Source organism: Gallus gallus, chromosome 1 (genome assembly GCF_016699485.2).
Source record: "Gallus gallus isolate bGalGal1 chromosome 1, bGalGal1.mat.broiler.GRCg7b, whole genome shotgun sequence".
Classification (NCBI taxonomy): Eukaryota; Metazoa; Chordata; class Aves; order Galliformes; family Phasianidae; genus Gallus; species Gallus gallus.
In genome coordinates this window covers 114,031,847-114,059,799 of record NC_052532.1, presented here as the reverse complement: position 1 = coordinate 114,059,799, position 27,953 = coordinate 114,031,847, and the positions used below count along the sequence as shown (strand labels likewise).

Below are 27,953 nucleotides of genomic sequence, written 5' to 3'. Positions count from 1 at the left end.
TTCAGTGACCCTATCATTAAATGCATTTGGCGAGACAGTGCTAGCATCAGGTACCATCACCTTGTACTTTATTTCTTGCCCTGGTAAACCAGCACGCCTCTCTGACCTTTCATCAACATGTAGGCATGTAGATGACCTAGAGTTTGGGCTTCAAGCACCAGTTAAACCATTGAAAAAAATGTTCCCTTAAAGCCACACTCACTAAAATGATCATTTAACACAGATTTTAAGTACACCCCTGGTCTGCTCTCTCACTCTCCAGTGGCTGCACGTTCCTGTTCCCTGTCAACTTCCTCCCTTATTGTACTTGCATTTCAGAAGGAAACAAGCCTTCAAACAAAGCCATCCTCCACCCCTTGTCACCCATCCCACTCCCTCCCTGCTCTGAATTCCTTTGCCATTACTTGATTTCCACTTTGTGCTCCCCACCCTCCTGCAGGTACTCAGTCACTACCGAAGCCACAGACTTCAGTCTCCAGTCTTCCTATTGCTTTCTGCTGACTGCTCCTTCTTTCCACTGCTGCTCGCTTACATGACGGGAATCCAGTGATGCAGGGATGACAGTATTTTTCTGAACAGCAGAAGTAACACCATGGCATATCTTTAGTATATAAAACACCATTTTTGCAACGGTTCAAAACCAGCATCTATTTTTTCAGTGTGAAAAGTAGCACAACTTCTGGAATCAAAACAGAAAGAAATTATAATCATTACTGGAAATGTGAAAAAGAAATCTGTATGTAATAAATTTCCCCACTGGAACAAGGTGTTGAGTATAGATTCTAACTTCAACACGTTGCCTTATTATTTACCACATTTAAAACAATTTGGCTTTTCCTGATGTTACGATAATTGCATTTATAGAGGCATTACTGGGCTCTGGGACACACGGATGCGTTCCCAGTGCTATTCTACAGCCTATGAAGGTAGAGGGGTGACATAAGCAAGATCTGACATCTCCCTCCCTGCAGATTCTGACAAGATCCTTTAGTAGGATCTTTAGTAGTTACCGATCGTATGCCCAATAGAAAATCCAGGTGAGTCTCAGCTGCACAGCTATTGCACTTAAAACAAAACAGGCACATTTGATTAGTGTAACTTTTTTTTATTATTATTTCAGTTACTTTTTCACATATAACTTCATATAAGCTACAAAAAGTGTGAAATGCAGAAACGATATTAAAACTGCAAACTTAAAAGTTCTGATAACAAAAATAAATGCGTCTTTCCCTGTTAACAATAACCATTTAAAACGAACCATATTTTGATGGATTCATTTAATAAACATACCATACACTTCCCAAAAATAAATAAAGAACAGCATCAGAAAAAAAAATTCAATACCATCAACAACATGAAGCATTTAGTTGTCCTTTGTTTTTTCCTCCCCTTAAAGACAAATTAAATTTCTAGGCACAGTTTTAGGCATTATAGAGGACACAGAGGCAATAGGTTAGTGTGCACTGCTCTGTACAAAAATACAGTCTGAATAAATTACATTGCTAGCCATAAGATTAGACTTCACTTACCAGTCAGTTCATTGCATGTTTAATAATATACAGGTACATGCTAATCCATATATATCATTTATATTTCAAACACATAAGGTCTCTCTATATTTGTTTTTAAAATTTACAAAAACTAACCGAAGTTGTGCAAGAAGTCCAGAAGAGGTGCCAGGTACCTGTCAGCACCGGACGGTATACTTTAAGCCTAAAAAATACAAATAACTAGCCCTGCTTGCAAGTCCGCTATATATATATATTTATATATTTATATATCTTCATTCATATATATTTGGATGATAAACAATGGATTTGTGGGGAAAAAAAAAAACATCCTGCCAGTGAGATAAAGCCAAAATTGAAATAATGATAGCATGACACAAGCATGACATTCAAAAGGAATAATCTGTTGTACAGACAAACAAAGACATGTTGTTGCTGTTGTTTTTCGTGGCTAGAACAAAAAATAGGGTAACATCGTAGTCACTTTTCACTCAGTCCTGAAAAGCGGCATCTACCAAAATATAAGAAACTAAAGTAGCAACGTAAGCTAACAAGAGGTTTTCAAGCTGATTAAGGTAGGTGCCTAAATCTGAACGCTGGATGCCCAAATGCTAATGGACCTGAGGAGTTTGAGAGGGACGTCCTTACAGCTAACATTATGCTCTGGAGGAAAATCAGGTGCAGAGACTGAACAATTGCTTCTCCAACTCACATATGAATGAAGAACTTTGTTATTAGGCATCCATGTTTGTAGGTCTTTTTTTTTTTTTTGCCTGAACATCATTCAAATTAAGAGCTGTGTGACTTTAGGAGTGCTGGCAATTAACCTGTGTGTGCCTTAAGACTGACATTTGATTTCACTCAAATTCTACACCGAAAAAGAAATTATCTGATAAATTAGAAGATGTGATACACGTTCAGCACAACAACTTCCTGCCAGCATAGGCACGGTACTGTGCTGTGCTGGCACCAAAACACCATTCTCCTAGGAAGGTACAGTGATCTTCTCACAGTGGGCTTCTCTACGTCAGCCTAACTCCCATGCCAAACTACAATATTCTCTGTGCTGCTAAGTAACAGCAGAACTACACAGCTGTTTGGAAAGATATAGATTTTACTGTATACTGACTATCTGCCTTAAGTCAGTCTCGGGAAGAGCAGAGTTACGAATGCTCTCCGGTGCCTGCAAAATAATTGGACAGATTTTTCCCTCCCATCTTTTTTTCTCCTTAGGCATTGCCATACAATCCCTCCTAAGTGCAGCTATCGTTTTGCTCTGTCTAATCTAATTAATCACCGCTGGTTCAGGAAGGAATGCTGATATGGAATATTCTGCTGTGATAGTAAAGACTTAACTCCTGAGAGGCATCGCGTCTTAAAAATCACCTCCACACGGCAGCAGCACTTTGAGAACACAACTCCGAGAGGCACTCCTGGGGTAGCACGGACTCTCTGGAACTGCAACACAAACACTAACACTGTCAATGCATTCTTAACATTGAGGCATTCGGCAGCCTTTTCCCTGGCACCAGCAAAACCATTTGTGCAGAGGTGGACAAGTAACAGCAGCATATCTGCTTATGCAGAGGCCCACATAGAATATACTTTAAATTTCTCCATTAAAAAATAGTCATTTCTAAAGATCAGAATTGTATAAAAATATGTTCATAATTAATTGAAAATACGAAAAGAAGGAAATTGTAAACAAAAATAAAAGTGATGCGGATTAAATTCACATAGAAGTTCTCTCTATTTTAACTTGGGTTCCATTTGGTGGGTACAGTCTCTGGATGTTTAAGTGGGAAGCATACCAAGCAAGGAGTAATTAGATACACATAATCATCAGCCAGTCCATTATAAACCCAGCCTTTAAAAACACGAGATTAGCTCTTGCAGTGCTAATATTTTAAACATGGACATGATTGGGTCTTGGCTATATTCTTGATTATCAGAAACACTTGCACTCTAACTAGATTTTTTTTTAATGGTGGTTTTTCTTCCTTGTAACACCCTTTTTTATTATTAACAATTTTTGTTAAGTACAGAATTACATACGGAATAGAAAGTAGTTATTTCATCCACTTCTACCTCAGATTGATGTGAACTTTTATGCATTTCCCATAACACAGAGTCTGCACAAGGGCATATACAGAAGACAAAATATTTTAGGTTTATTTTGTAACACCAATCATGACTGTGGGTACTAGTCTAAGACCCCCAAGAATGCGTACAAAGTATTTTAACCACTGCACCACAGCTCCTATTACAATTTAAAGATAATTCTCTTTCTTCCTCTGCATTTATATATGTATTATATATACTCACTTATACTAATACCTTCCAAAAATATAATCAAACTTGTTCCATATGCATTTTTTCCATAATGCTGTTCAGAAGTTAAATGAGTACTTAGGAAAACTGCAATTCATTCATGCATTTCAGATGCCTTAGGGACATATAAGGTCTTTTTGTTCTCCCCCTTATCTCCACCCCCCCAGCAAAATACCCAGAGTCGAGACAACTTCCAACCACACAGTCAGAAGCACATGTCTCTGGGTTTGGACTTCCTTCAACAATCTGCTACAGCTGGCACATGGTGATGTCAATTCATGAAATCCTCTCTGTCTGCGTAGTTGTTTTTACTTCTCCCAGAAGACTGCTGAATGCAGATATTAGACAAGCCATTAACCAGTTACATTCACTGCCCTCGACACAGTCACTCGCAACTAATTCCTTAAGAGCTTTTCTGAGCAAGTAACAAGAGGCCAACACAGCCTATTGTACAAGATGCCATTGCCTGCTTATCAGACATTTGAATCCTCTATGATACAGGGAAACTTCTAAATGGAGCCTACACCAGCTGCTCCCCTGAAGGCAATAGCAGATGCTGGCCTTGCATTCGCATTCCAACTAAATTTCTCACAATGATCACTGTCATGTAGATCCTTTGCTTGTTGTCAGGAAAAACAAAGCTTGTGTATCAGCAGCTTGCAGCATCTGCCTACGTAAGATCAGCAATCCTAGTGTTTGCAGTTCTTCTAAATGGTTGTAAAAGCTGGTTACAGTGTTCACACCCAAAAGGCAAAGGCTATTTTATCAACAGAGCAGACTGGTGCTCCACAAGTGTTCTAAAAAAATGGTGAGTTAGAAAAGATGGGGGTAATCCTTCTGGTATTTTCTTCTCATTAAATGATTCTAGTAATAGTCTTCATAGTTCTTAGGGTTCAGACAATAAAGAATGGCACCCCCAAATGAAAATATAGTTGCACCCCAAGCCAGGCCATAGCCCCAGTTGAACTCATGGTATATTTTCAAGCTGACTGTTTCGATGAACTTGATTGGGTAGAGGACTAAGCTGCACACCTGAAGAACAACTGAAAGAGAAACAAACCAGATGTCAGAAGAGGCCTTCATACATTTCTATAAAACCACCACAAAACTAAAATTCACATTTCCAAATGCTCTTGGTGCAGTTTTGTCTAGTAAGCACTGCCCTTTTTGAGAAGTACATATATATATATATATGCATAGACACACATACATATGCTTATATATAGTATTAATATACATCATATATACAACCTTTACTTCATCTGAAGAACAGAGCACTTCTTGCATATTCCTCTGATGATGAAAAAATGTTATTGTTATGGTATAAAACGAACCCATCAGGTGTCTGCTAAATAAATAGTGAAAGCAATCTTTTCCCAATTCTTTCCTGTCTCTCCTCATCGTATTTTGGTCTGGAGACATTATTTCTTCTGTAGCAACAAACCTAAGAGCACTTGTTCCGTGCCTATTAAAACCAAGTCAAAACAACGAGAAGGAAGAATAAATGAATATTAAGAAATAAAGCTCAGAATCAAATCATTTACTTAGCCTAACAGTAATTAATTGCAGTAGGTGATCCATATTTATGTTCAGCAGAGGCTCACCAAATTACCTATTTCGCATGCATTACCGTGTAGTGTAATCAGAATTAATAATGATACTACTGCACAGAATACCAAGGAATCCATAAAGTTTGATCAATTACTGAACTTCCCACTGGGAAAACACTTCCTTGTATTATGAATTTAGAGGGTGGGTCAGAGATGTTTCACGCTGGAAAAAGTTAATAAAACAGATCAAATCCAAGGCATAAAAAAAGCTTAAAACCATTAGTTTCTACAGCACTGTCTCTGAGAGTGCCAGATCTCATGCAGCCTGATCCACATGACTGCAGAAAAATTCAGCACACTTGGCTATTACGTTACATCAAAATAGCACAAAGTAACCTGAAAAGGAAAATGCAGATGAAGAACCTCAATTTTCATACAAAGAATTCAGTCTCATCGATGTCCATTCTCTTTTAAAGTCAGGCATACTGCTGACAGCATAATTGGGACAGCAGTCTCCAGAGAAAGCAGCTGAAAATTATACTTAGTTTGAAGTACGAGAACAAGATACATGATTTAGTGATTCTCTAGGCTTCTACTTCAGCCATCTACAAATGACTAACCATCACAGGAACATATAAAATACATTTTTTAACCTTCAAACACAAGATATGGCTCCCTTCCACCATTTAGCACAACCAAATTACAAAGACTCCAGCGCAAGACTTCCCCTACAGAATGCCATCCCTCTCATGTACTCAGGGTGAGCACATCCACAAAGCAGAGCACATGCTTAAGCATTTGCAGGCCTGGGACGTATTATAATGAAGGTTCAATAGTGTGCAATATAATGCCATAATGACGACATTAACATCGATTGGGTCATTTTTTTTTTTTTTTTTTAAGAGTTTACAAGGTACCTTAAAAGAACAAGCACTCTTTATAGAATTTTTATAGAATTTTTATAAAGCCAGTGGACAACAAATAATAAGACTACTTGGGCCTACAGAAGCCCTTTTGAAATTACATGGAGAAACTGCAGGAAAATAATGTTAATTACATTCTCCTGTTGGTTGAACATTTTGCACACCTGAAAACCATCATTTTCCTTTTAATTCCCACATGCCCTATTTAGTGCTGTCAAACTGTCACCGTCCATTATGCACCTGGAGACTAACGCTGTCCTATCCTCAGGATGGGGACTGCGAAGGGGAGAGGACTTTTAGTACTCATTACATACACTGATAACACTGTGTAAAACACCCACTGGAAATTCATTCCTGCCTAGCAGCCAGTTAGCTTACAGACTAGTCTTTGGACTCTTCCTTGGGACTGACAAACTGAACAATGTTTGGATAAAGGATTTTCTCGTGTGGGTACCAAAATCCACAGGATTACTTTTTAATCCTAGAGTTATTGAAGTGTTACTTTGTGTTATTTCATTTTAATATAATTTTTGCCTGCCAGCTCACAAAATATAGTACAACACTGGAGAACTTTTGACAGTGCATATCAGAGAAAGCTCCTACTCTTATAAAAAGATTATATATTCTAATTCTGTATAATGAGAGCATCATCACACCCAAAACTACCCGAATATACATTCACTTTTAGAAACAACTTTAAGACCACTCAAAGTCAAAGAGGATTTCCTCAGATGAATGGGTAAAAGTTCATTAGTGACTTCTTGAACTGGGGCTGCAGCAACTCTGCTGTGTCAATATAGAACTTGTCCTCAGTGTGTATGTCTCTCTCTGTATCAAGTTTCAACCAAGGAAGGTCTCTACTTTTCCTCAATCTAGTAAGGGAATCATATGGAATTTTATTCTATGGACTGGACTCATCAAAACAAAGCAGAAGAGTGGTTCCACTGAAAGAAGGACATGTGACTTAAGGAGCAACAGCTAAGACAATAGTTTTGACATTTTTAGTGAGGTTTCCTGCTTTTGCTACTATTAGTTCAGCTACACTCCTGAAAAATTTAAAGAAATGTTGGTATCAACAGATAGGCAGAAACAACCACACTGTATAACGTTGCTGTCACTTTGCACTAATTTAGTGTCCTATCACTGACGCTTCCCTATAAAGTGGAAAAAGACCACATCAAGCTAGTGGAGTTATGAAAAATGGCCTGTATGATCCAGAAAGATGTTAAAGTCAATGCTTCCAACTACTAATCTGCTTTCAGTGAATTTAAATGGACTCCATGCTTCATTGGCCTGTTTCCTATGGAAAGTATAGGATTACACTTCTTGAGAAGCACTGGTTCTTTCCTGTAGAAAAAAAGGCTGCAAAAGACATCTTTAAAGAAAAAAAATTGACTTTAAAACCCTAGCTTGAGATGCCTGTTCTTTTTTGAACAGACTATTCATTTCAAGTTTAGACCCATTTCTATGGCTAGAGTAATGATACTTGCAAGAGAATTGCACAGGAACAAGAATAATAGTTTTACTCTATTTACATGAAGTATACACACATCATATTAAACATATTAAAAAATCACATCATTTAAAACTAGGAAAGTATAATTTTGGTCATCTTTTTTTTTTTCCTTTGTTATAAGCAAGTCTGTTAAACATTTTAATGTGGCTTTTCGATTAGTCTCTATTTATGAAAATCGTGGTATTAGTAAGAAACTTGGGTATTTCTCCACTACTCTCAACCATTCTTTCATTCACATATGCTTTATTAAAAATCAATGGGTGCTGCATTTTCAAGGATTAACAGACATGAAACTACTGTATAGGAAGTTTCTGTACTTAATACAACCCTGTGCAATTAACTGGGAAGGAGCATGAAGAGAAAGGGAGGGGTGGTTTGTGTTGATTTTTAAAATAGTGCTAGCTTAGAACAGACCACCCTACTACACAGGAAGATGAGGAATTTCAGCAGGAGTCCCAGCTGACCAAGCAGGGAGTTTTTCAATGAACACGTAAGAAAGGAGCATACAAGAGCAGGAAACAAAGATTGACAATGAGTGGGAAGTATAAAAGCACTGTTTTGATGCACAGATACAAAACCAGGAAGGTTGAAGCCCAGCTGGAGCTCAACATAAAGCTGGGAAATGGCAAAAAAAAAAAAATAGTTAAGAATTTCCACAGGTGTGTTAATTGCAAAATGAAGTTCAGAACATATTGGTCCAACAATGGGAAGAAAAGCCAGCCTAATGACAGATGGTAAAAACACGAAACCTTCTCCAAGATGTCCGAGGGTCTTGGAAGAGTCTTGGAAAATTTGGGAAGAATTAGGACACTCAGCAGTTCCCTCTCTCCGTCTACGGGGATGGATAGGACCAACACAAGTGTGATGAAAGAGATGGTCAATCCAATTGTGAAGCTTCTCTCATCTATGAAAAATTCAACAGTGATTGGGAGATATTCCCAATGACTGGAAAAAAAGGCTATAGTGCCTGTGTTCCAAAATGATTAGAAGTAAAAAAAAAAATTCACAGAATTATAGGCTGGTCAGCCTCACCTCAATCCTTGGAAACATGGAGTGTACCTCCAAGCACAGGCAGAACAAGGCGGCAATCTGTAGTCAGCACGAATTCACCAGCCAAGGACAAGGGTTCAGAAACCTGCCAAAATGACTGAAGCCTACAGCAAGTCATCCTTAGGAGGGAGATGTGTGTGCTAGGTTTATTTAGATACACGAAGAGGAGGCAAAGGAACAATTTCACAGCAGCCTACATCTACCTTGAAATGCAGCTGCAAAGATGTAGGAACAAAACTTTTTGTAGTGCCAGGAAACCCAAGATATTGGCAAAGGACACAAAACTCAGTTTCAGACATTCAGGATGGATATCAGGAAAAACAATAAAAACCATAGAGGCAAGTGTGACACTAGGACAACGTACTTGAATGGGTTACACAGTCTTATTCTTTGAGTTCTTCAAGACTGGTCAAGGTAAAAAAAAAAAAAAAATTAACAGATCAAATGTTAGTGATTGTTCTGGTTCAACAATGAGGTTGAGTCAGATGACCTAGAGTATCCTGCCAACTAGTTTCTTTGATGCTGTCATTCTTTCTGCCTTCTTGTAGCAACTTATACTACTTCCTTCACCTTAATTGTTCAGAGCACTGTGCCACTTCTCCACAAGAAGTCAAGAGTTAATTGAGCAGAATTGTGCTCTCATTTCCTGTCAGAATGTAAAGATGTATTCTTCAAGTATTCTCCAAGTATTATCTGCTTTTCATTCTTTTACTCCCTCACCCATATCTTCACCTAGCCATCATTTCTCCAGCTTACACATAAGAACACCCTGTGAAATGTGTTAAAAGCTTACTGAACCCAAAGGTTCTTCTTCTAAGACCTAATCATAAAAGGTAATGAAATTGTTTTGACACAAGTCACCCGTATGAAATTTCATTACCTCACAGTCAGTCAAAGTTTGGTCATAATAGGCTGAGAAGGAAGGAAATTCTTAAGACAGAGAGAACACAAGCTCCGCAGTTTTTCAAAAAGCACTGTTAAAATGCAGCCCATGAACACAAACACCTATTAAATTTCCTTTTTTAGTTGCTTTTAAGGATTCTCAACAGTCATATGTTTTCTTTCTATTCCTAAACTTTGACTCTGTTAGCATTCATTTGGTAACCATATCATGAGACTCCCTACACTGACACGTTTAAGAGACTGGACACGGTACTTTGAGAATGCAGCTCTCAGGGACAGTTTGAACCAGGAGCACTTTGATACCCCAGCAAGTATGTAATCTAGTGGTCTGTACTAAACAAAAGAAACGCAGAGAAGAGCTATATGAGGACATACAGCCTACCAAGCTCAATTAAGACTGATTTTTGTTTTTCACACAACACACTGACACAAGTCAAAGAGTTAACAAGCCACCATGAAATAATAACAGCTAACAGTGACATTATGCCTACAAATCCCACTGGACCCAAGGTAGCTCTATGCAAAACTGTCCTGCAACTCTGCCTCTGTATGCTCTGCATTTTTCCATTACTTGAGGCATTCCTGCTCCTCTCCCAGTTACAGAGAGCTGATAGTACATGGCTTAAACACACGCTTCTGTCAATTATTTGCTGTCTTATTCTCAACTCTTGGCTTTCTCAACTCTTTCAGCTCTGGTAACTCATTCATCTTCCTCACCTACAAAGTCACTAACTAAAACCTGAAACCAAGATAAAACCAAATTTTAAAAAGATACACTAAAACTAGAAGAAAAACGTCTAGAGTGAACTGCTTGGATTCTAAAGTGACTGGAGGCCACTTTTGTTCTTTCCCACGAATGCCATTAATATCTCCAGACAGCGTCCTCCTACCAGGCACTAGTAGAAGCATGCAGAGAGATGAGTTCCTAATCAACCATACAAAATATTTTGTGTTGTCAGTAAGTTCATAGTACAGAGTTTTCTAGCTTCACAGATGTTCTGTAAAAAAACATGGGTAAAAGTTTGAACCTACAGAGAGTTGCATAAGGCACAACTACTGTGCTACAACCTTGACTTTCCCCTTAACTTTAGCAGTGGACTATCCTGAATTTTTCAAGACATGCCAGTCCATATTCATTCCTAAAAGTATCTGAAAACAAAGATAAAATCTGTAGAAAATGAACAGCAACATTGTCAGCACCAAATCCCCAAATAATTCTCCTTAGATTTGCCAGATAATGAAGGAGACAGGCTGTCTTAACCTCATCGTCGCTCTTCCTCTAACAAACTTCAGGACATAGCAATTTGAAATGCATGCACACATGTACATACACAAAAAGGCAAAGAAAGAGGTGAACACAACTTGTGAGCTACAACATTATACATCTTCTTTTCTAATGCAAGCAAGCATTACATCTGATTTCTCCGGTGACCAGAGGTAGGAGCTGTATCGGGGAGGGTCAGGTTGGAGATTAGGAAAAGGTTCTTTACCAGATTGTTAGGCCCTGCAACAGGTTACCCAGGGCAGTGGTCACAGTTCCAAGTGTTGGAGTTCAAGGACCATCTGGACAAAACTCTACAACACAGGGTTTGGATTTTGGGTAGTCCTTTCTAAGACTTGATGGTCTTCATGTGTCTCTTCTAACTTGGGATATTCTAGGACTCTAAATCTTCGCCTCTTCCATAACTTTTGTAATAGACTAGAAATAATTTTATGCACAGGACTAAAAATAAAGCTATAAGCCAAATAGTAAGATATTTTCGTCACTCGCTGTATATCTGAACAATTACTAAGTTGCTACACAATGTTATGATAAATCAAAAACCAAATAAGAAACACCTACATAAATTCAAGAATCCCAATTCCTTTGAAGTTAAACACCCAACATGCTTTATAATGTAAAAATTACCATTAATTTTGTAAAGTAATGGCACTAATGCCTTTATTTATTCAACCAGCTCAGCAATGCAACAAATAGAACAAAAAGAATACCATTTCTGTTCAGAGAATCTGATCCTAGTTTGCACTTTCTTTCTCAAAGTGAATAAAAAATAACCTACTTATATTCCTTGAGCAAATAGAAGTGCATCTTAAAATGCTGTGGTTCCATCAAAGTAAGAAAAACAGCAGGGGGCAGCAGGAGCCTTCCCTAGAGCTCCCTTTCATTCCTGAATGCCCTTCACATGTCAAGTTTTTATTTTCTCATATCCTTGTAAGTGGCTTTTTCAAATACGTCCTGAAGACTAGGTTTTGTCAATCCCTTCATTATGGACTATCAAAAGGGGCTTAAGCTGCTAGCTCCATGGCGGATGTGAGCGACAGGATGAAGACACACCTTTCCTGGCGAATCTCGGGAGAAACAGAAATATCCGTGCTGCCTAAGCCCAAGAACACCAGAATCTATGAAAGGATGTGATTTGATATTGTAATTATACCTCACTGGAACAGTGTCATAGACGATTCAGATGTATAAGTCTCCCTGAAGATTTTGCAGCAGTCTAGATAAACTGTTCTGTCCTGGCGCTCTTAAAAGCCAAACAGGGACCACAGGGTGACAGTTCGTTAAATTTACAACTAAGGAAACAAAATGACACAATGAAATAAATTGCTCCAGCAGTACAGGGGCATATATAAACACCTTGGAACATATTTATTTTCACATTTAGGGCTTCAAGGATTCACATCCAAGCATTCATTTTTCCACTTTAAAATTGTAAAAGGAAGAATGCTAAAATACCAGAAAAGGCTTTGCATGAAGAATAAGATTGGGGCCATCAAGCTGCACAAAGTCAGACTAAAATGGTACTTAAATGGGTTTATCCTCCGTAGTTTTCCCCGCTGCATGTACTTCACCAGGCACAAAATATAATGCCAATAAATGTTTCTGAACTACGTGATAGTGCAATTGCAAAACTGATTAATACCTTACAGAACTATCCTCAAAAACCTCGTAGGACTTAAAGATGTAAACCAAGTGCCTCTGAATCAGTACGCAGAACCAGGAACATCATCTTTTGCAAAAGTAAACTGCCCTCATGAAATTTTCATTACAGTGCTGGAAAACTGCTTACCTGCAGCAAAGAGCATGACTGCAACTGGTCTGTAGAATCGTCTCCGAGATCCCACGCAGATAGAGATCAGGCCAACCAAGAAAGCTATGAGGATGATAGCAGCACCACCCAACAGCAGAGCGAGGGTAGCTATCTGCCAGTCTGTGTGGAAAAGAGAGAAAGAAAAATATAAATCAGTTGCAGTAAAACAAGCCCACGGGATGTTGGGATAAACATCAGAATACAAAGAACACAGAGCCTGCACCAAAGCCTGGGTAAATACACAGCTACACTTTGGGTTTCTTTCTTCCTAATTAGCAAAACACCTTTATACAACAGATGTGATTCAAGAGCAAAGTGCTGCAACCTCCAACGCATTTTCAAGGCTTAGTTGGCCTCATTGGGATTTTAGCTTGAGGAAGACTGAATAATTTGGTAGCTTGGTTTTGCCCAATTTAGAATGAGAAATTGAGGCTGGGCAAGGATCAGCTAGCATGTGCTAGCTGACCCCAGCTAAGTGCCATAACTTCCTCAGAGAACAGAGCAAAAAGTCAAACCTCTGCTTGAGCTGATTGGGGTAGCATAGGAAGTGAAATGCAGAAGCTGATCATGGACACATGCCACTGCAGAGGTGGCAAGGCTGAGTAGCAGGAATAATAAAACTAAAGGAAGGAGATGCTAAAAGGAAGGGAAAATAAATCATTTTCAGTACTAATAAAAATGGATGTTAAGCCCTTATAAAGGCAGTAATGTTCAGTAGATGCATCAAGTCAAATCTGAAATCCATTCTGAAGCGTCAGATATCCTTAAGTGTCAATTTTACTTCTCTTTCCCCGAAAGCAACTTCTTGATCTGACCCCGTGCATTTGCTAGCTATTTTCATGCATTATGAATGCAGTTATAAACAACATCCTTGAAGTTTCAGATAATATAAAAACAAAATCAATTTGTAAGCAGATGGCCACCAAGGATCTGCAGAACATCGAGCTTAAAAGCTTCTGTAAGGCCTTAGAGAAGCACATGCTTTCTGCTGCCTTCCTTTGCAGCTCTCTTAAGACCGTTTCTCTGCAATCGTGGACTTCAAGAAAAGGAATCCAATTACTATTTACTATTTATCACTACTATTTTTTACTCTAAGGAAGAAGATCCACAATCAACTTCTGAGAAAAGGACCTATGGACTCAATACCTCCCATTACTTTGAACGTACTAGCATGCAGTGTTCAGAATGAAGTGGCTAAACATGTTACGTAGTTCAAAGAAAATAACAAGATTAATTACTCTCAGAATAAATGAAGAGATTTTAAGGTTACTAAGAAAAGCAGCAATAAAAATCCACAATCTTTTTTCGAGAAGATCAAACTTCTGTGTTTAAAAATAAAAACCTAAGAAACAATCAACGAAGAGTACAGCTGGTTTCAACAGGGACCTAATCTGCTGAAGATACCTACAGTGCAGCTGTGGGCTTTGGAAATGGAAGATTTGCAGCTATAATCACAAAAAGCCTCTGCACGCTATATGAAAAAGGATAAAAGAGAAAAATGAAGAAACTGAATTAAAGAGACAGAAAAGCATTTCTAAAAGCAAAAGTTATTTTAAATGTGTGCTTAAGTACTTATTTTCTTTTTTCTTGTCTGTTTTTTTCTAGACATGTTGTTTATTAATACTATAATTACTAAGTATTCAGGCTTCCAAGAACATTTACTCTTTGTTTCGTTATTGGGCCAAGGCTGGATACAATCCTTCATTCTCCTACTTTCAGCATGCCATCTAAAACAGCAGTTTGCTGTGTGTCACAGCATCACAGAAAGGCTTGGCCTGGGAAGGACCTTAAACCCACCTAGTTCCAACCCACCAGCTCAGACTGTTGAGGGCCCAATCCAACCTGACCTTGAGCACCTCCAAGGTGGAAGTAGCCACAGCTTCTTGGGGTAGTCTGTGCCAGGGTCTCAGCAACCTCTGGGTTAGGAATTTCTTCTTTGTATCTCATCTAAATCTCCCCTCTTTTACTTGAAAAACACGTCCTGCTGCTTTACTCTTGGTGGATGGAAATATGATTTTAGTTACAGATTGGAATGCTATGAAAAGTGTTTTTTAACTTTGACATACTTCAAAAACACTAAGCAGTTAGCTCAGTGATGATTTAGACTGTATTCCTCCAATATCAGAGAGTGTTATGGATAGAAGATACAGAAATAAATAAACAGAACAGACCATTTTGGAACACCATGAAAGAAATCCTTGCACTTAAGAATTGCACAGATATAAAGACTAGACAAATCCATCTTGTCCCGAAGTTAAAAGCCATAGAAAAGTGATAAGTCAAAGTGCCAGATGGGAAAACTAAAAGCCCAACATTTTTGAAAGCCACAACAAATAATAAAATGTTAAATGTTACCCTCATATTGACTACATGCCAAGTCTAACGCAAATAAGATGTGTGCAAGATGAGAGTAGTAAATAAACGGGAAAACCTTTGAGTATGCTACCGCTTCCCAAAGCAAGACCACCAGTCAAGTAAAAATAACTAAGGCAAAGATGATGGAAGTAAGAGGTTAGAATATCATTTAGTTCCCAGAACAGACCTATCAATGGATTTTAGAAAGGTTAAAAAAAATAAGCTACCTTACTATAGTACTGATGTGGGAGGTAAAAGCACAAACCAGTGTTGAAAAACACCTACACACTCAACTAAAAGAGAAATGACTTAGTCAAACAAAATTAGTTTCTAGAATAAGAGAGCCTCATCATCGATGTTGGCAGGAGGACCAATATGAGGTTATGTTCCACACTACTGAGGATTAAGTATTTAACATTGTGTTCTGGGCCAAAACGTCTGGAATTGGCTTCTTTTTGTTCCCCCTGTAGTTCCAACTTCCATTCATGGGAGCATATGATGCTGCAAGCCTTCACATAGAGCTGCAACAGAAGGATTCTGTTTAAAGAACACTGTGGAAGTCATTCCAGTCAGATAACAGTCAGATACTACCGCATAAATAATACCGGACTGAGTTTTCCTATATTGCCTACCATGAAACTGTACGCTTACATCTCCATGTTGCCTCAGAAACAACTTTCAATTGTGAAAGCCATCAGAGCTGGTGACAAAACAAAACTTATGTTGCATTAAGTAACACCTACTTTCTGCAGGGACTTTCTCTTGCATTTAAAAAAAAAAAAGAAATGCTCTAAAGTAGAAAAAAAACATACAAAGATAACTGAATCACTACCTCTGAAGGAAGAACACCCTCTAAGATAAGACAGCTATAACAAAATGAACACAGCAATCACACACTTTCCTACAATAAATATCAGTAGTTTCCTCAGACTGCCCAGCATCCAAACAAGAACAGCACATTTCTCCTTTACATGGCGTTACCAGTACACATAACACAACTGTCATCAGCATACTTTAAAGGTATCCAAAATATGCTTGCACCATTTCTGAACAAGGGACAACCTTGCAGACAAGTTACTGTACTCACTTCTGAAGACTAAGCAGTTCAGTTCATGCAGAGACTAAAAAAATGTGTGTGAAAATGAGCAAAATGAGACTTTAGAGATAATCATTATCAGTCTTCCTGATTCAAAACGCAATATTTTAACACTTGAAGAACTCACAAATATTTTTCACTGTGCAACAACTAAGAAAAATGCCAGTTACCAGTAAAATTTCACTGCCACAAATGTTTAAAAAACTTTTAGATGTCAAAAGATGCAGACATGCCGAAATTAAGTTGCTTTGTGGTTTTACACCTGCAGAGAAAATAGAATAGGTCCAAATTGAATTCTTTTGATTCTCAGGATTTAAGTAATCTGAACAACCAGAATCATTAAAAAAAAAAAAACGAAACATCTTTTAAGACATAAAAGGATTCAAAACAGATTTCTTAAGAAAAGCCTCACTTAATTTATAGACTCACAGAATGTTTTAGTTTGGAATGGACACCTCCCACAGACCAGGTTGCTCAAAGCCCCATCCATCCTGGCCTTGAACGCTTCCAGGGAGGAGGCATTCACGACCTCGCTGGGCAACCTGTTCCAGTGTCTCACCAGCCTTACAGTAAAAAATTTCTTCCTAATATCTAGTCTAAATCTACCCTCTTACAGTTTAAAACCTTTTCTCCTTGTCCTGGTGCTACGTACCCGTGTAAGAAGTCCTTCCCCAGCTTTCCCGTAGGCCCCCTTCAGGTACTGGAAGGCCGCTGTAAGGTCTCCCAGTGCCTTCCCGTCTCCAGGCCGAAGAGCCCCAGCTCTCTCAGCCTGACCTCACAGGGGAGGTGCTCCAGCCCTTTGAACATCTTCGTGGTTCTCTTCTGGACCTGCTCCAACCGTTCCATGTCCTTCTTGTGTTGGGGGACCCAGAACTGGATGCAGTATGGAGTACTTCAAATGGGTTCTCACGAGAGCAGAGTAGAGGGGCAGAATCACCTCGATATATAACAACTGTTCTGCACTACCCATGAAGCATTACAATGTGAATACCACAATACCATAGGAAACACAAACCTCAGTTCTGATGGTGATGATAACATCTGCGTAATTTTTATTGTAACAGACTGCCTGTTAGTTTAAGGATGGGGATTTCTGTATTTGCATATGTATGTACGTATGAAGTACCTGGGTTCAGATTTACATCAAAACACGTATGGTATAGAATTCATAAAAACTACTACCTCGAGTAAAAAATATTCTTATCTATGATTACATTTCAGTTAAGTCTTCAAACATAACTAAGTGCCCTTTTATAAAGACAGATTGATTGCATATCTCTTTGGAAACTCCACCTGTTTCTTAATAATATGGAAACCACGTTAATTTTCACACTGAAAGATGGGACTTCTCCTCTCTTTGTCCCTCCAAATGCAATGACCTAAAGCTTTGACAGTATATTCAGTTTTAATTAGAAGCAGCTCCATCTGCCCTATTTCTTGGGCAAAATAGTACTTTGGTACCATGTTAAAATCAGGAAAAGTCATAGAAGGATGGAAAAAACTCTAAGTTCTACATTGTTCATTAAAAAAAAATAGATCGTTTGTTAACACGAGGAAGAGAAGGGCAAATAGCTAGCATAGTCATAGTTGCATGTTTTTGGTGAATTCTCGTAAAGTTAAATATTCTCTGTATACGGTATTCCATGGTAAGAGGTTGTAGAAGTAAAACCATACTGTTGGAACAAGAGAAGTATTTTGTACATATGGTTCTTTCAGGAAATACAAGTAAGGGGAACACATTTCTTAAAAAGCAATCAAGTACTCCTTTCTTTCAACAGAGCTTCTACACAGTCCTCTCCTCACAGAGGCTGAAGAAAGAAAGTACACACATTTGTTACAAGCCAGAAGTTATGAAAGGCCTTCTTTTAACACTAAACAAAACCTTTACGAGAAAAAAAAAAACGAAAAACCCTAAAACACTCTAAAGTCTGTTTTCTGACTCACTGCAAAGCTTCCACTTAGCCTGCTCAGTCAGTATGCACTCCCATAAATTGTACTATAGCGCTTGAGTTAAAAGTATGCGTCAAGTAAATCAGAAGTTGAGGTACCCATGCATCAGGAATTAAATATAATCCACTGAATATCGTATCAGCTAAGTCAAATAAGATTGCAACAGATATTCCCAATTGCTTCACATTCAGAATTATTTTTAAGGTTATCAACAGTCATCAACTTAGCTATCAAATAGCTAACAAAAGTTTTAAAAGTGAGATGGTTATATAAAAAGTCAAGGGAGAATCTAGTTCCGAAAAGTATATTTATTGCACGATGCTCTTTTTTTTCCAGCATTAACAGATGTATTTCAGTGCTGAGATGTTTGACCTACAGAAGACAACTCCATCATATTCAGTTAAAACACTTAAGTTAAAAAGACGACATTTCAATAACAATTAAGATCTTGCACAAAATTATTGCATCTACAAAGAAGCCAACTCTTCAGAAGCTCACCTGGGATGAAAAAAAATTGTTCTTGTTTGTTTTTTTTTTTTAAAAAAAAAAAGATGGTCAGATGAATTCTGCTTTTACCTAATGTTCAAACAAACAAAAAAAGCACAAGAAAAAAAAAACCTCGTTTGGCTACTAAAAGGATGAAGAGCAAAACAGCTAAATCTGAAAGTCCAATGTTCTTAAGCTATTCGGTCTCTATCTCCTCTCACTCTTCTACAGCAAACACAAGTATAGCCCACTGAGTGTAGTCTACACTTCTGCATGCTACAAAAAGAAACACCTCCTGGCAGGATCCATACTAAATTTCCACTAAGTAGCTCTGGCCACAACTTTCCACAGTGAAGCCTTGTACAAAATAACAATAACTCAATTTTTTTTTTTTTTTTCCTCTTGGACAGTTTGCATAGTATTCTTATCATTACTAGTTGCCGCCCAGAGGCACTTTTTCCATTTTCTCAAGTATGAAAATTGTCCATGCAGGTACTATTAGGCAGAGCTGTGGCCACCAGCCAGTTGTGGTTGAGTGCATCCACTTCTTAACACAAAGCTCAGACACATCATCAAGACAGTCCTCTACTTGTGATGTTGGCATGAATTTGAACATATGATATAACTATGTGAGGTCTCATAAATAAAAAGAAGCTGTCTAGGAAAGAGCCAAAAGAATCTTCTGCTTCTTTTTCAATAGAAGATTGATGTACTGTGCTAGTATCTTAGAATTTAGTCTTCATCTGCACACAAGACCTTGGATACCATGAATCTTGCACAGCACAGGTGGGCTTAACACTGAGTTTTTCCACATACTTATAATTTATCAGAATTTTGGCAACACCCAAACAGAAATTTGAGCATTTTAAGCTGGATGCCAAAATCTTCAAGTGCCTCCTAAGGATAATTCAGAGGTTCCAGATAACACATCAGGCACTTTCAATTTACAGTACAAGAAGCTTGCAGGATGGTTTAATGCCTCTGATGCTGGGTGGAAAGCCATTTAGAGCCAGTCAAAGAAAAAATGAATACGCACAGATGTGTCCAAAAGCAGCTAACTGGAGCAGGATCAGGGATACCTGTGCCTTACTGAGACACAGGATACTAATGAAAGAATGGCAATCGTCTCCTTAATTGCAATATAGGATTACAGAATCCCTGGAGTTGGATGATCTTCAGAGGTCCCTTCCAAGTCCAACTCCCCTACAATGAACAGGGACATTACAGATAGATCAGGTTGCCCATGGCCTGATCTAGCCTCACCTTGAAAGTCCCCAGGGACGTGGCATCAACCACATCCTAGGGGCTAGAGGAATTCTCAGAAACAGCACAACTTCCCCTCATCTCCAGACTTGAACTTCTGCTCCTGTTTCCTAGAAGAGTTTTTAACTACTGCATTTGACTGAAACCACACTCTTCTTCTATCTTCTAGAACCAAGATAGAAAAATATAAACAAGATCTACAAGATGCGTGAGCAAACAGATGTGAGGGAAGGTGAACTTGTGACTTGCTTTGAAGTCAGTCTTACATTAACTGGTCTGCCCTGACCTTACCACGAGGAAGCCCAGATTCTCTCAGCTTTGAGGGAAAAGTCCTCAGCAATCAGCTAGCACCTGAGTGAGAGGGACACAATGCTGTTCCTCACTCTACTCTCTGCCATACCAAGGTAACTGATCAGAGAGAGAGGCTGATTCTATTCCAGGTTAGGGAGCAGCCTGTTGGAATGATCCTCCCAAGAGGCATGTGCTCCAGTATCTAGCCTCCTCAGCCTGGGAAGCACTTGCTAGACCAGGGTTCTGAACAAACAATTTGTTCAGGGTTCTGAACAAATACCCACTGTGCAGATACATGACATGCTACAGGAAGCATATTAAACTACACTACTGCTCACATAGATCCATTGGGGAATGATAGCGGCAGACCAGGCAACTCTCCATCTACATTCCAATGCCCAGCAGAGCTCCATGTCTTCTACCTCAGGATGCTGCTGAGCAGGCAGGGGACATTTGGGTTCCCAGAGAAGTCAGTGGCACACAAAGCAGATATAGCCTCAGTTTCTCAGGATGCTCTCTCTACAGTAGACTTGCATGAGATACACATTGCATTCATCTGATGTTTCTGTTCAGCTGCTCTGTTACACAATCTGTGCGTGGCCCTGAGACTACTGGACTCAAACTTTCAAGCTTTGACACCATGGCAAGCTTTGTCCTTAGGCCTTGAAGGAGATCAAACTGAACAACAAAAGCAATAAAAATATGGTAACCATCTCTGCTGCTGCTGCTATTGTGCAAAGGAAAAAGATTTTCAAGACAAGATGGCCTAATGCCTGAGGGGTTACAAATGTATGAGAGACTTAAAACATAGCAGGTGCTTGCTCCTCTGCTCACTGACAGACATATCTCCTGAAGACTAAGGATTACATTACTTATTTACACAAAATACACACGTTGGAAGGTTTTAGGATAGCTCCTCTCTTTCTGAGTCATAGCCGGCCTGCAATTCTAAAATCACCGAGTAGAACTCTTTAAATGAAGTATGTCTTCAAATAGAGTCAAGTGCTGCCATTATATAGATCTTTATTTTATTATTTAAAGGCAACATGCATTGCACATCACTTTTGCCAGCAGATGACTTCAAGACTAGTGCAGCATTACAGAAAATCATAATCTATAATTCATTCACAGAATAACACAACATGTACTTGGGTATTTCTTCCCTTGGATACATGGCATTCCTCTGAAATTAGCTTGTTACTATGCCATTTGAATTATTGGATATTCACTCATTCAAGGAGAGAAAAAAAAAAGCACAAAACACACACACACCCCCACAACTCCAAGAACAACACAAAACCCTGGAAGTCTTAGAATGGTGTCATTAGGAGAGATGTGTGGGAGATGCGTTATACAAGCTTTTCAAGTAAAGCTCACCTTTGCTGACCTCATCCATATACACTACTACATTTTAGTAATCTGAGGAAGGAAGAATTACACTTTGTGTTGTAACAGAAGCATAACCATCTCCCACAGTTACCAACGTACCTCAAACCAACTAGCAATCTGCTGCAATTTTCAAAACTCGTTCCACTGTTCCTTATGAAAATAAAAAAAACAATTAGTGTTTAAAACAGTTCCGAGTACTTTCCATCAAAATGATGGTCTCTGTATTGTAGAACTGGAACAAGTCAAAACACATAAAGCAAGACAGCTGGATAGACTTTACCCTTTACAGCTTGTTACGTTGAATATTACGCAGTCATCTTTGGCCACAAATCAGTAACAGAGGCAAAGCTGCTCTATACTTGATTCTAAATATAAAGCTTCCTCAAATATTTACATCACTTGTAATCTCCCTAACATAAGAAACTTCTCTTAATGTACTGGTGCTAGAGTTCTTAAGAAATACAACTTACAGCTACAGAATTCATTACCGATTTTGAAATTGTGATGAACTACATCAGTGACAACAACCTACTAAGATGAGAAGTCTTCCTTTATTCTTTCTGAAAAGTCATCAGGTGTGTGGTACTCTCTATGCAATCAGATAAACTTGCACAGACTTCATAGAGTGAACATGAAGGTGCTATAAACACGTTTCCCCACTGGCTGGAGCAGGGTGGCTGAAGTGGCAGATGTCATCATACTTGTACAGTCAGCAGACGTACAGTTGGAAGAGTAGTGCAGTTAGGATGGTACTTCACAGGTGTTATAGTTGGAAAGACTATCACAGTGGAGAAGAAATAATCAAGGAAGAAATGCTTATCCATATCCAAGGATCTAGGCTCACTGTGGAAAACTTCAAAAAGGAAGGATCTCCAGAAAGAAATCCTTCCCCAGTCGTAGTCAGCCCTTAAATAGGGTCTAGGAGGGGTAGAGCTTGGCTGGAATTGCCTTCACCTGTGCTCCCACAGCTGACCCAGTCCTTGCCTCAGGTGATCAATCAGTGGTTCAGGCCACGACTCAACAGTTCCCATACACACACTGAAAGGCCTGGACTACTGTACAAAGTCTTAGATCTGTTACTCTCACAAAGTGTGGCCTTGGGAGGTTTGAGACTACCCAGGCCTTGGGTTAGTCTAAAATAAGCAGACTATTTATAGAAGAGGAAGCATACTTTAAAGTACTCTATGTGGGTTAATCAAGAAGTAACTAACAAACTCAAGGTGTTTTGAACACATTTAAGGAGTCAGATAAACATGAGGTATAAACAGAGTTATCAGTCATCACAGAGTCACAGAATGAATTAGGTTGGAAAGGACCTCTGTAGGTCATCTAATCCATCTCCCTGTGGAAAGCACAGCCAATCTCCATACCAGACTCATCTTCAAAGCTAGATCAGCTTGCTCAGGGTATCAGGTGAAGAGCTGGAGGTATTATGGCTTTTGATTTTATACCTACCATCAGATAAAGTGTCGGGAATGATGAATAAGAATAACATGGAAAAATGACTGATCACAGTTTTCAAATCTAAAATGAATATTTTATTAATTCCTCTTTACATTGTATGAGCTACATTCTTCAAACTTAGTAAAATTACATCTGTTCTTCTTATGTTATTTTATAGCAAACTATCAGATTTGCTAAGATTTTTACAAATACGTGTCAACGTCAACTCTGAGCAATGATCCACACCTTCTAACAAGGAAGCTGCCTATAAGCTAGCAATTTCCCCTTGGAACAACTGTTTAGATTCAAAACAAGCAGATGCCATCTAAGACCACCGAGCCATCTTAATTCTGAAATCTGCATCTAAGGTATAATTAAGGTTAAACCTCTTCAAGTGCTACCAAAGGAGCAGCCTCTGATTTTTGTTTATGCTTAAAAACAATATAGAACAGAATTATAAGCACAAAGCTTGACTTGTTTTACAGCTCTATGCTGTAAGTTAAACTTACATGTATGGTCTGTGTACCACTAAGCTTGAATATGCACAGGGACCTGCCTACACTTATTTCCTTGAGAGCGTTTTAATTTTCAAATAGCCATGGATGGTTAGTTTTTAAATAATGTAATACTCTTAAAGAAAACTAAGTGCTACATAAACAAAAACACAAATTCTTAAGTAACAAAGTCATATGTCCCCCATAAATCAGGAGGGTTTCATACTGGCTACTGGCTACATTCAGTCAAATATCTTTCATATGTGCTATTTCCACAATAAGCTGAAATGCTTCATAAGGAGACATTCTTTTTTATGAATATCTACGTATTTAAGCCAAAATACACACTTATCTGACAGATCAGACTGTGGAATCTACATCATGCTGACAAATCTTAGATTTAGAAAAATTATAATGGGTACAGCAAATTGCATAAAGTCAAATCTATTATTATTAATTCCTCAAGTGTAAGGCAACTACCTGTACAGGCATAGATTCACCATGCAGTTAAGCAAAGATGTATTTAACTTTAAACAGATGTCGATATAGACAACGAACTTTCATACATAACTCTTAGCTGATAAATCCGTAAATGAACCATTGCAAATCAGGCTTAATATACTTCAAATTAGGTCTAAAGCAAATTTTGTTTAATGACACAAAGCACTGTAAGTTTTCCAGTTTAGCATGTGGGTTTAAAACACAGCAGGATTAAAGACAACTTGTGCGTGAGCCAATTTAAGCATTAATCAGAGAAAATAATTTTATGCCCAGAGACAGCTGGTGAAACTGCAAAGCAGCAACACTGGATCTCAAGATTTTATCACAAAGCTCTCCACACCAGCAACACTGTCAAATCTTCAGCTCCTGAAACTGCTGGTAGGGAGAATTTTAGAATTTCATAATGGAGAGAGGCATATGCACGAACACCTTTCTAGTCATTGTAATTACAAGAAAGAAGGAAAAAAAAAACCCAAAAGGTATTTGGTATTTCACATAGACTCGAAAAGAAGAACGCAAACATGGATGAGCTCTTTTATAACCTTAAGATTTTAAAAATTAATCTGACTCACCATGTCACATACTTGAACCAGCAACCTAGTACAGCAGCTACACAACTTTATAAGCAGTATGAGAGCAAAGGATTGCTTGTAAGCTACAGAAAAAAGGCCTGAAAACAGTGAATGAGTGAATGCAAGAAAATACTCCAAGCACCAGCACTGCTCAAGGAAAACAGAATTATCACTTCCTGCTAGCTATAACAGCCAACGTAATCACATTGTACCTTCCCTTCTGCTCAGCGCTACCAGGCTGCCCTTTTGATAGCAGTCAGGGGTCCTACATCTAATTACAAAGATTTTTAATTAAACCTTGAATGTGCTTTAACAGCTTCTAGCATGAGCCTGCCCTTGATGGTGCCACTTGAGGTGCTCTCCTTCAAGGGATGATGAAGTAAATCTCTGAGAACCATGGGGGAAGATGCCTTTTGCCTGTGTACGCTACTGCTTTTCACAGCTAGCTAGCTACAAAGCTGCTTGCGTTAGTATCAAGCTAAAAGAGCTTTCCCTGTGGGAGCTCTCTACTCTCTCCAAAATATACCACTCACTATATTTTTGATGTAGGAGGAAGGTGCACTTACAATATCAAGCGAGGACACAAAAAGATCTCAAACAAGCCCAAACGAACTCGATGAACTTACTGGGAGCCTTTCCATTGACTCTAATGGGAATTATAACACACCAGCAGAAAGCGAAGGCATACAGTGCGGTTTCGCATATTTCAGGTCTCCTCGGAGTGTAGAACTGTGCCAAACATGAGGAAAATGAAGAGCTTATTTCAGGCACCTCAAATAAAACAATCCCTCACTTCTTCCCCAGTACCTTGTGAAACCTGGCTCCACTACACTGGAAATTATCTAAGCAAAATAAGCACAACTCAGTAAGGCAGGAATTTTTGCACAGGGTAGAAGAAAGTACCAGGAGGGGGCAAATTTTCACCACACAGCGTCCTACAAAACTACATTTTATTTCCATCTGCCTGCACCGATTCATCTCCCACCTTTCCCTAAGCACACAGGCAACTAACAAAGCAACCAGAGAGATCAGCTGCCGTATACACCGTGCCATAAGCTGCCCTGCTTTTCTTCATGTCCCACTTTGTGTCTGTGTGTACGCACGAGCGGTGGGGGATGGACTGGGGGGGGGGGGGGGGGCCAACAAAGGGTGTGTGCGCAGGGGGGGGTCAGAGTGGAAGCAGGTTCTCATTCACACCATCTGAAAAGTCCTTCTGCAATCAAGGGGATACTATTTCAGGAGACAGAAAGAAGGGGTAAAGGATTCACGTTGCTAAGGAGACACGCAGAAGCCGACATTCCTACATAAATTTCCATTTATGCTGGAGAAGAAAAGAAAGCTCTCCAAAGTTTGTGAAGAAGCCCGAGTAACTGATTGAAACAGACGTTTCTTCACAATTTGTTTCGGCATTACGTGATATAAAACAAAAACCCCAATCAACATTCAAAAGCTCCAACATTACTCTAAACAATGGCAGAAAAAATAAGAACAGGAGCGAAGGAACCCGTGCTATTCCTATCGTGGTAGAGAACTGCAATTCCACAGAGCCTACAACAGGATTTCAGAAAAGTCAGGGTAAAAGCAGTCTGCTGTCCCTTCCCAAAGCAAGCATCTTGTCCCTGGTCAACGTACCAGAAGTTGCAGAGCTCAGTGATGCAAAGGGATGATTTAGAGACGTGAGCATGTGTGTGTGTGGGGAGGATGGGGTGGGGAGAGGCTAGCTGCCTTGGTGGGTGCTTCTATCGGGACTCCAGAAGTTGCCATCGGCATAAAGTAAATTTAAAAAGGCATGAAAATAGAAACAATTATCAAACTACCAAAGAATTCACTGAAAAAAATATTCAACAGGCAGCTTGTTTATATCACACACCGTTTTCTTCTGATGCTTTTTTTTTTTTCCCCCAAGTACCCCAAGTGACAGTGAAATGGCACTAATATATATATATTTTACCAGACACATAAAAAGCCAGACATCAAGAAGTCAAAACAGAGAATGTGGAGAGAAGAAAAAGGAGTATGGAAGATGATGGGAACAATATCAAGCAATACACACTAGAAAAAGACTTGAGCACATCAAGAGGGCTGGAGAGTGAGAAGCTAGAATTCAGACGTCTTCACTCGGGACAAAATAAAGGGGATTTTTCTGGATTTGGGAAGCCCCAGCTAGCCAAGGCTAGTGACTTTGGGGGATGGGGAGAGAATGATAAGGACCCCTGATCCCCCGGAGCTTTTCAGAACAACGGCCACACAGAAAAAAATAACCCAAACTGGCTTAAAGTCGGGACCTTTTGTGCAAACCGCCGAGTGCAAACACGGAATCAGTCACCTCTGCCACTCACAGAGCTAACCTTACACCTCCGCTGAACCCCAGACCATCACGCAGGGAGGAGGAACAGCCAGAGCACGGACTCTCGGAGCCCTCACCAACGTACGTTACGTCCAAAGCCGATTTCCACCGCCCTCACCTTCAGTCGCAGGACAGAGAAACGGGCTGGAGACGGGCGGGGAGGGCGGTGGGGACCGGAGAGGAGGACGGAGGGCCGAGCACGGACTCGGGGGTCGGGAAGGCTGCCCGGAGACGGGGGACAAAAGGCGGCGGCCGGAGCGAGAGGCAGCCAAGGCGAGCGGCCGAGAACGGAGCGCCGGGGGGTGCCGCCGGGTACCCCGGCGCGGGCGAGGTCCCCACGGCCGGGGTGGGGCCGGTGCACCGGGAGGCGGCTGGGGACACCCGTGTGTCTCTCTCACACTCACCGCTGTGCAGCGTGGACTCGCAGAGCCAGCTCTCCAAGTTGCCGGGCTTGCGGCAGGACTCCCACAGGGACAGGTAGTACTGGTGGTCCGCCGTCACCCAAGCGGGGCTCAGCACGGCTCCCAGGTCCAGGCACAGCGCCAGGAAGATGCACACCAGTCCCACCAGCTTCAGCGGGGTCAGCACCGAGACGCGCACCTCTTCCATACCGCTGCCGGACGAAGCCATGGGGCCGGGGGGAAGAAAGGAGGAGGAGCGGGAGGACGCGCTGCCGCCGGCCCCGAGGGGAACAGGAGCCACAGCCCCGGCAGCCGGCAGGAGAAGCGGGAGGAGCGCTGACTAACGGCGGGGAGAGGCTTTGGCAGGCAGTAGCCGGCGCCACTCCCTCCCTCCTCGCTGAGTTCCCGCCCCGGTGTATCAGGTGCAGCAGCTCCCCCTAGGCGGCCTCAGCTCCACGCTGCCCGGCCCGTCTCGATTCGACCCGGCCGAGC

The 27,953-nt window shown here is 40.0% G+C and overlaps 1 protein-coding gene across 1 annotated transcript; it reads right to left on the bottom strand.

Moving 5' to 3' along the window:
* Positions 1-1,089: 1,089 nt before the first annotated feature.
* On the bottom strand, positions 1,090-27,803 carry TMEM47 (transmembrane protein 47). The gene is made up of 3 exons (XM_416786.8): positions 27,465-27,803; positions 12,853-12,993; positions 1,090-4,882 (listed from the first exon to the last, which is right to left on the bottom strand). Exons 1-3 carry the CDS (start codon positions 27,688-27,690, stop codon positions 4,704-4,706), a joined length of 546 nt encoding a protein of 181 aa, XP_416786.1. The 5' UTR covers positions 27,691-27,803; the 3' UTR covers positions 1,090-4,703.
* Between the last annotated feature and the right edge of the window lie 150 nt (positions 27,804-27,953).

What these genes read in the sequence shown, in the direction of transcription:
- TMEM47 (XM_416786.8), bottom strand. Translation starts at nt 27,690, where the DNA reads ATGGCTTCGTCCGGCAGCGGTATGGAAGAGGTGCGCGTCTCGGTGCTG. An exon ending in CGAGTCCACGCTGCACAGCG is followed by an intron (nt 12,994 to 27,464) that starts GTGAGTGTGAGA and finishes TTTTCCACACAG; the next exon opens with ACTGGCAGATAGCTACCCTC. An exon ending in AGTCATGCTCTTTGCTGCAG is followed by an intron (nt 4,883 to 12,852) that starts GTAAGCAGTTTT and finishes TTTCTCTTTCAG; the next exon opens with TTGTTCTTCAGGTGTGCAGC.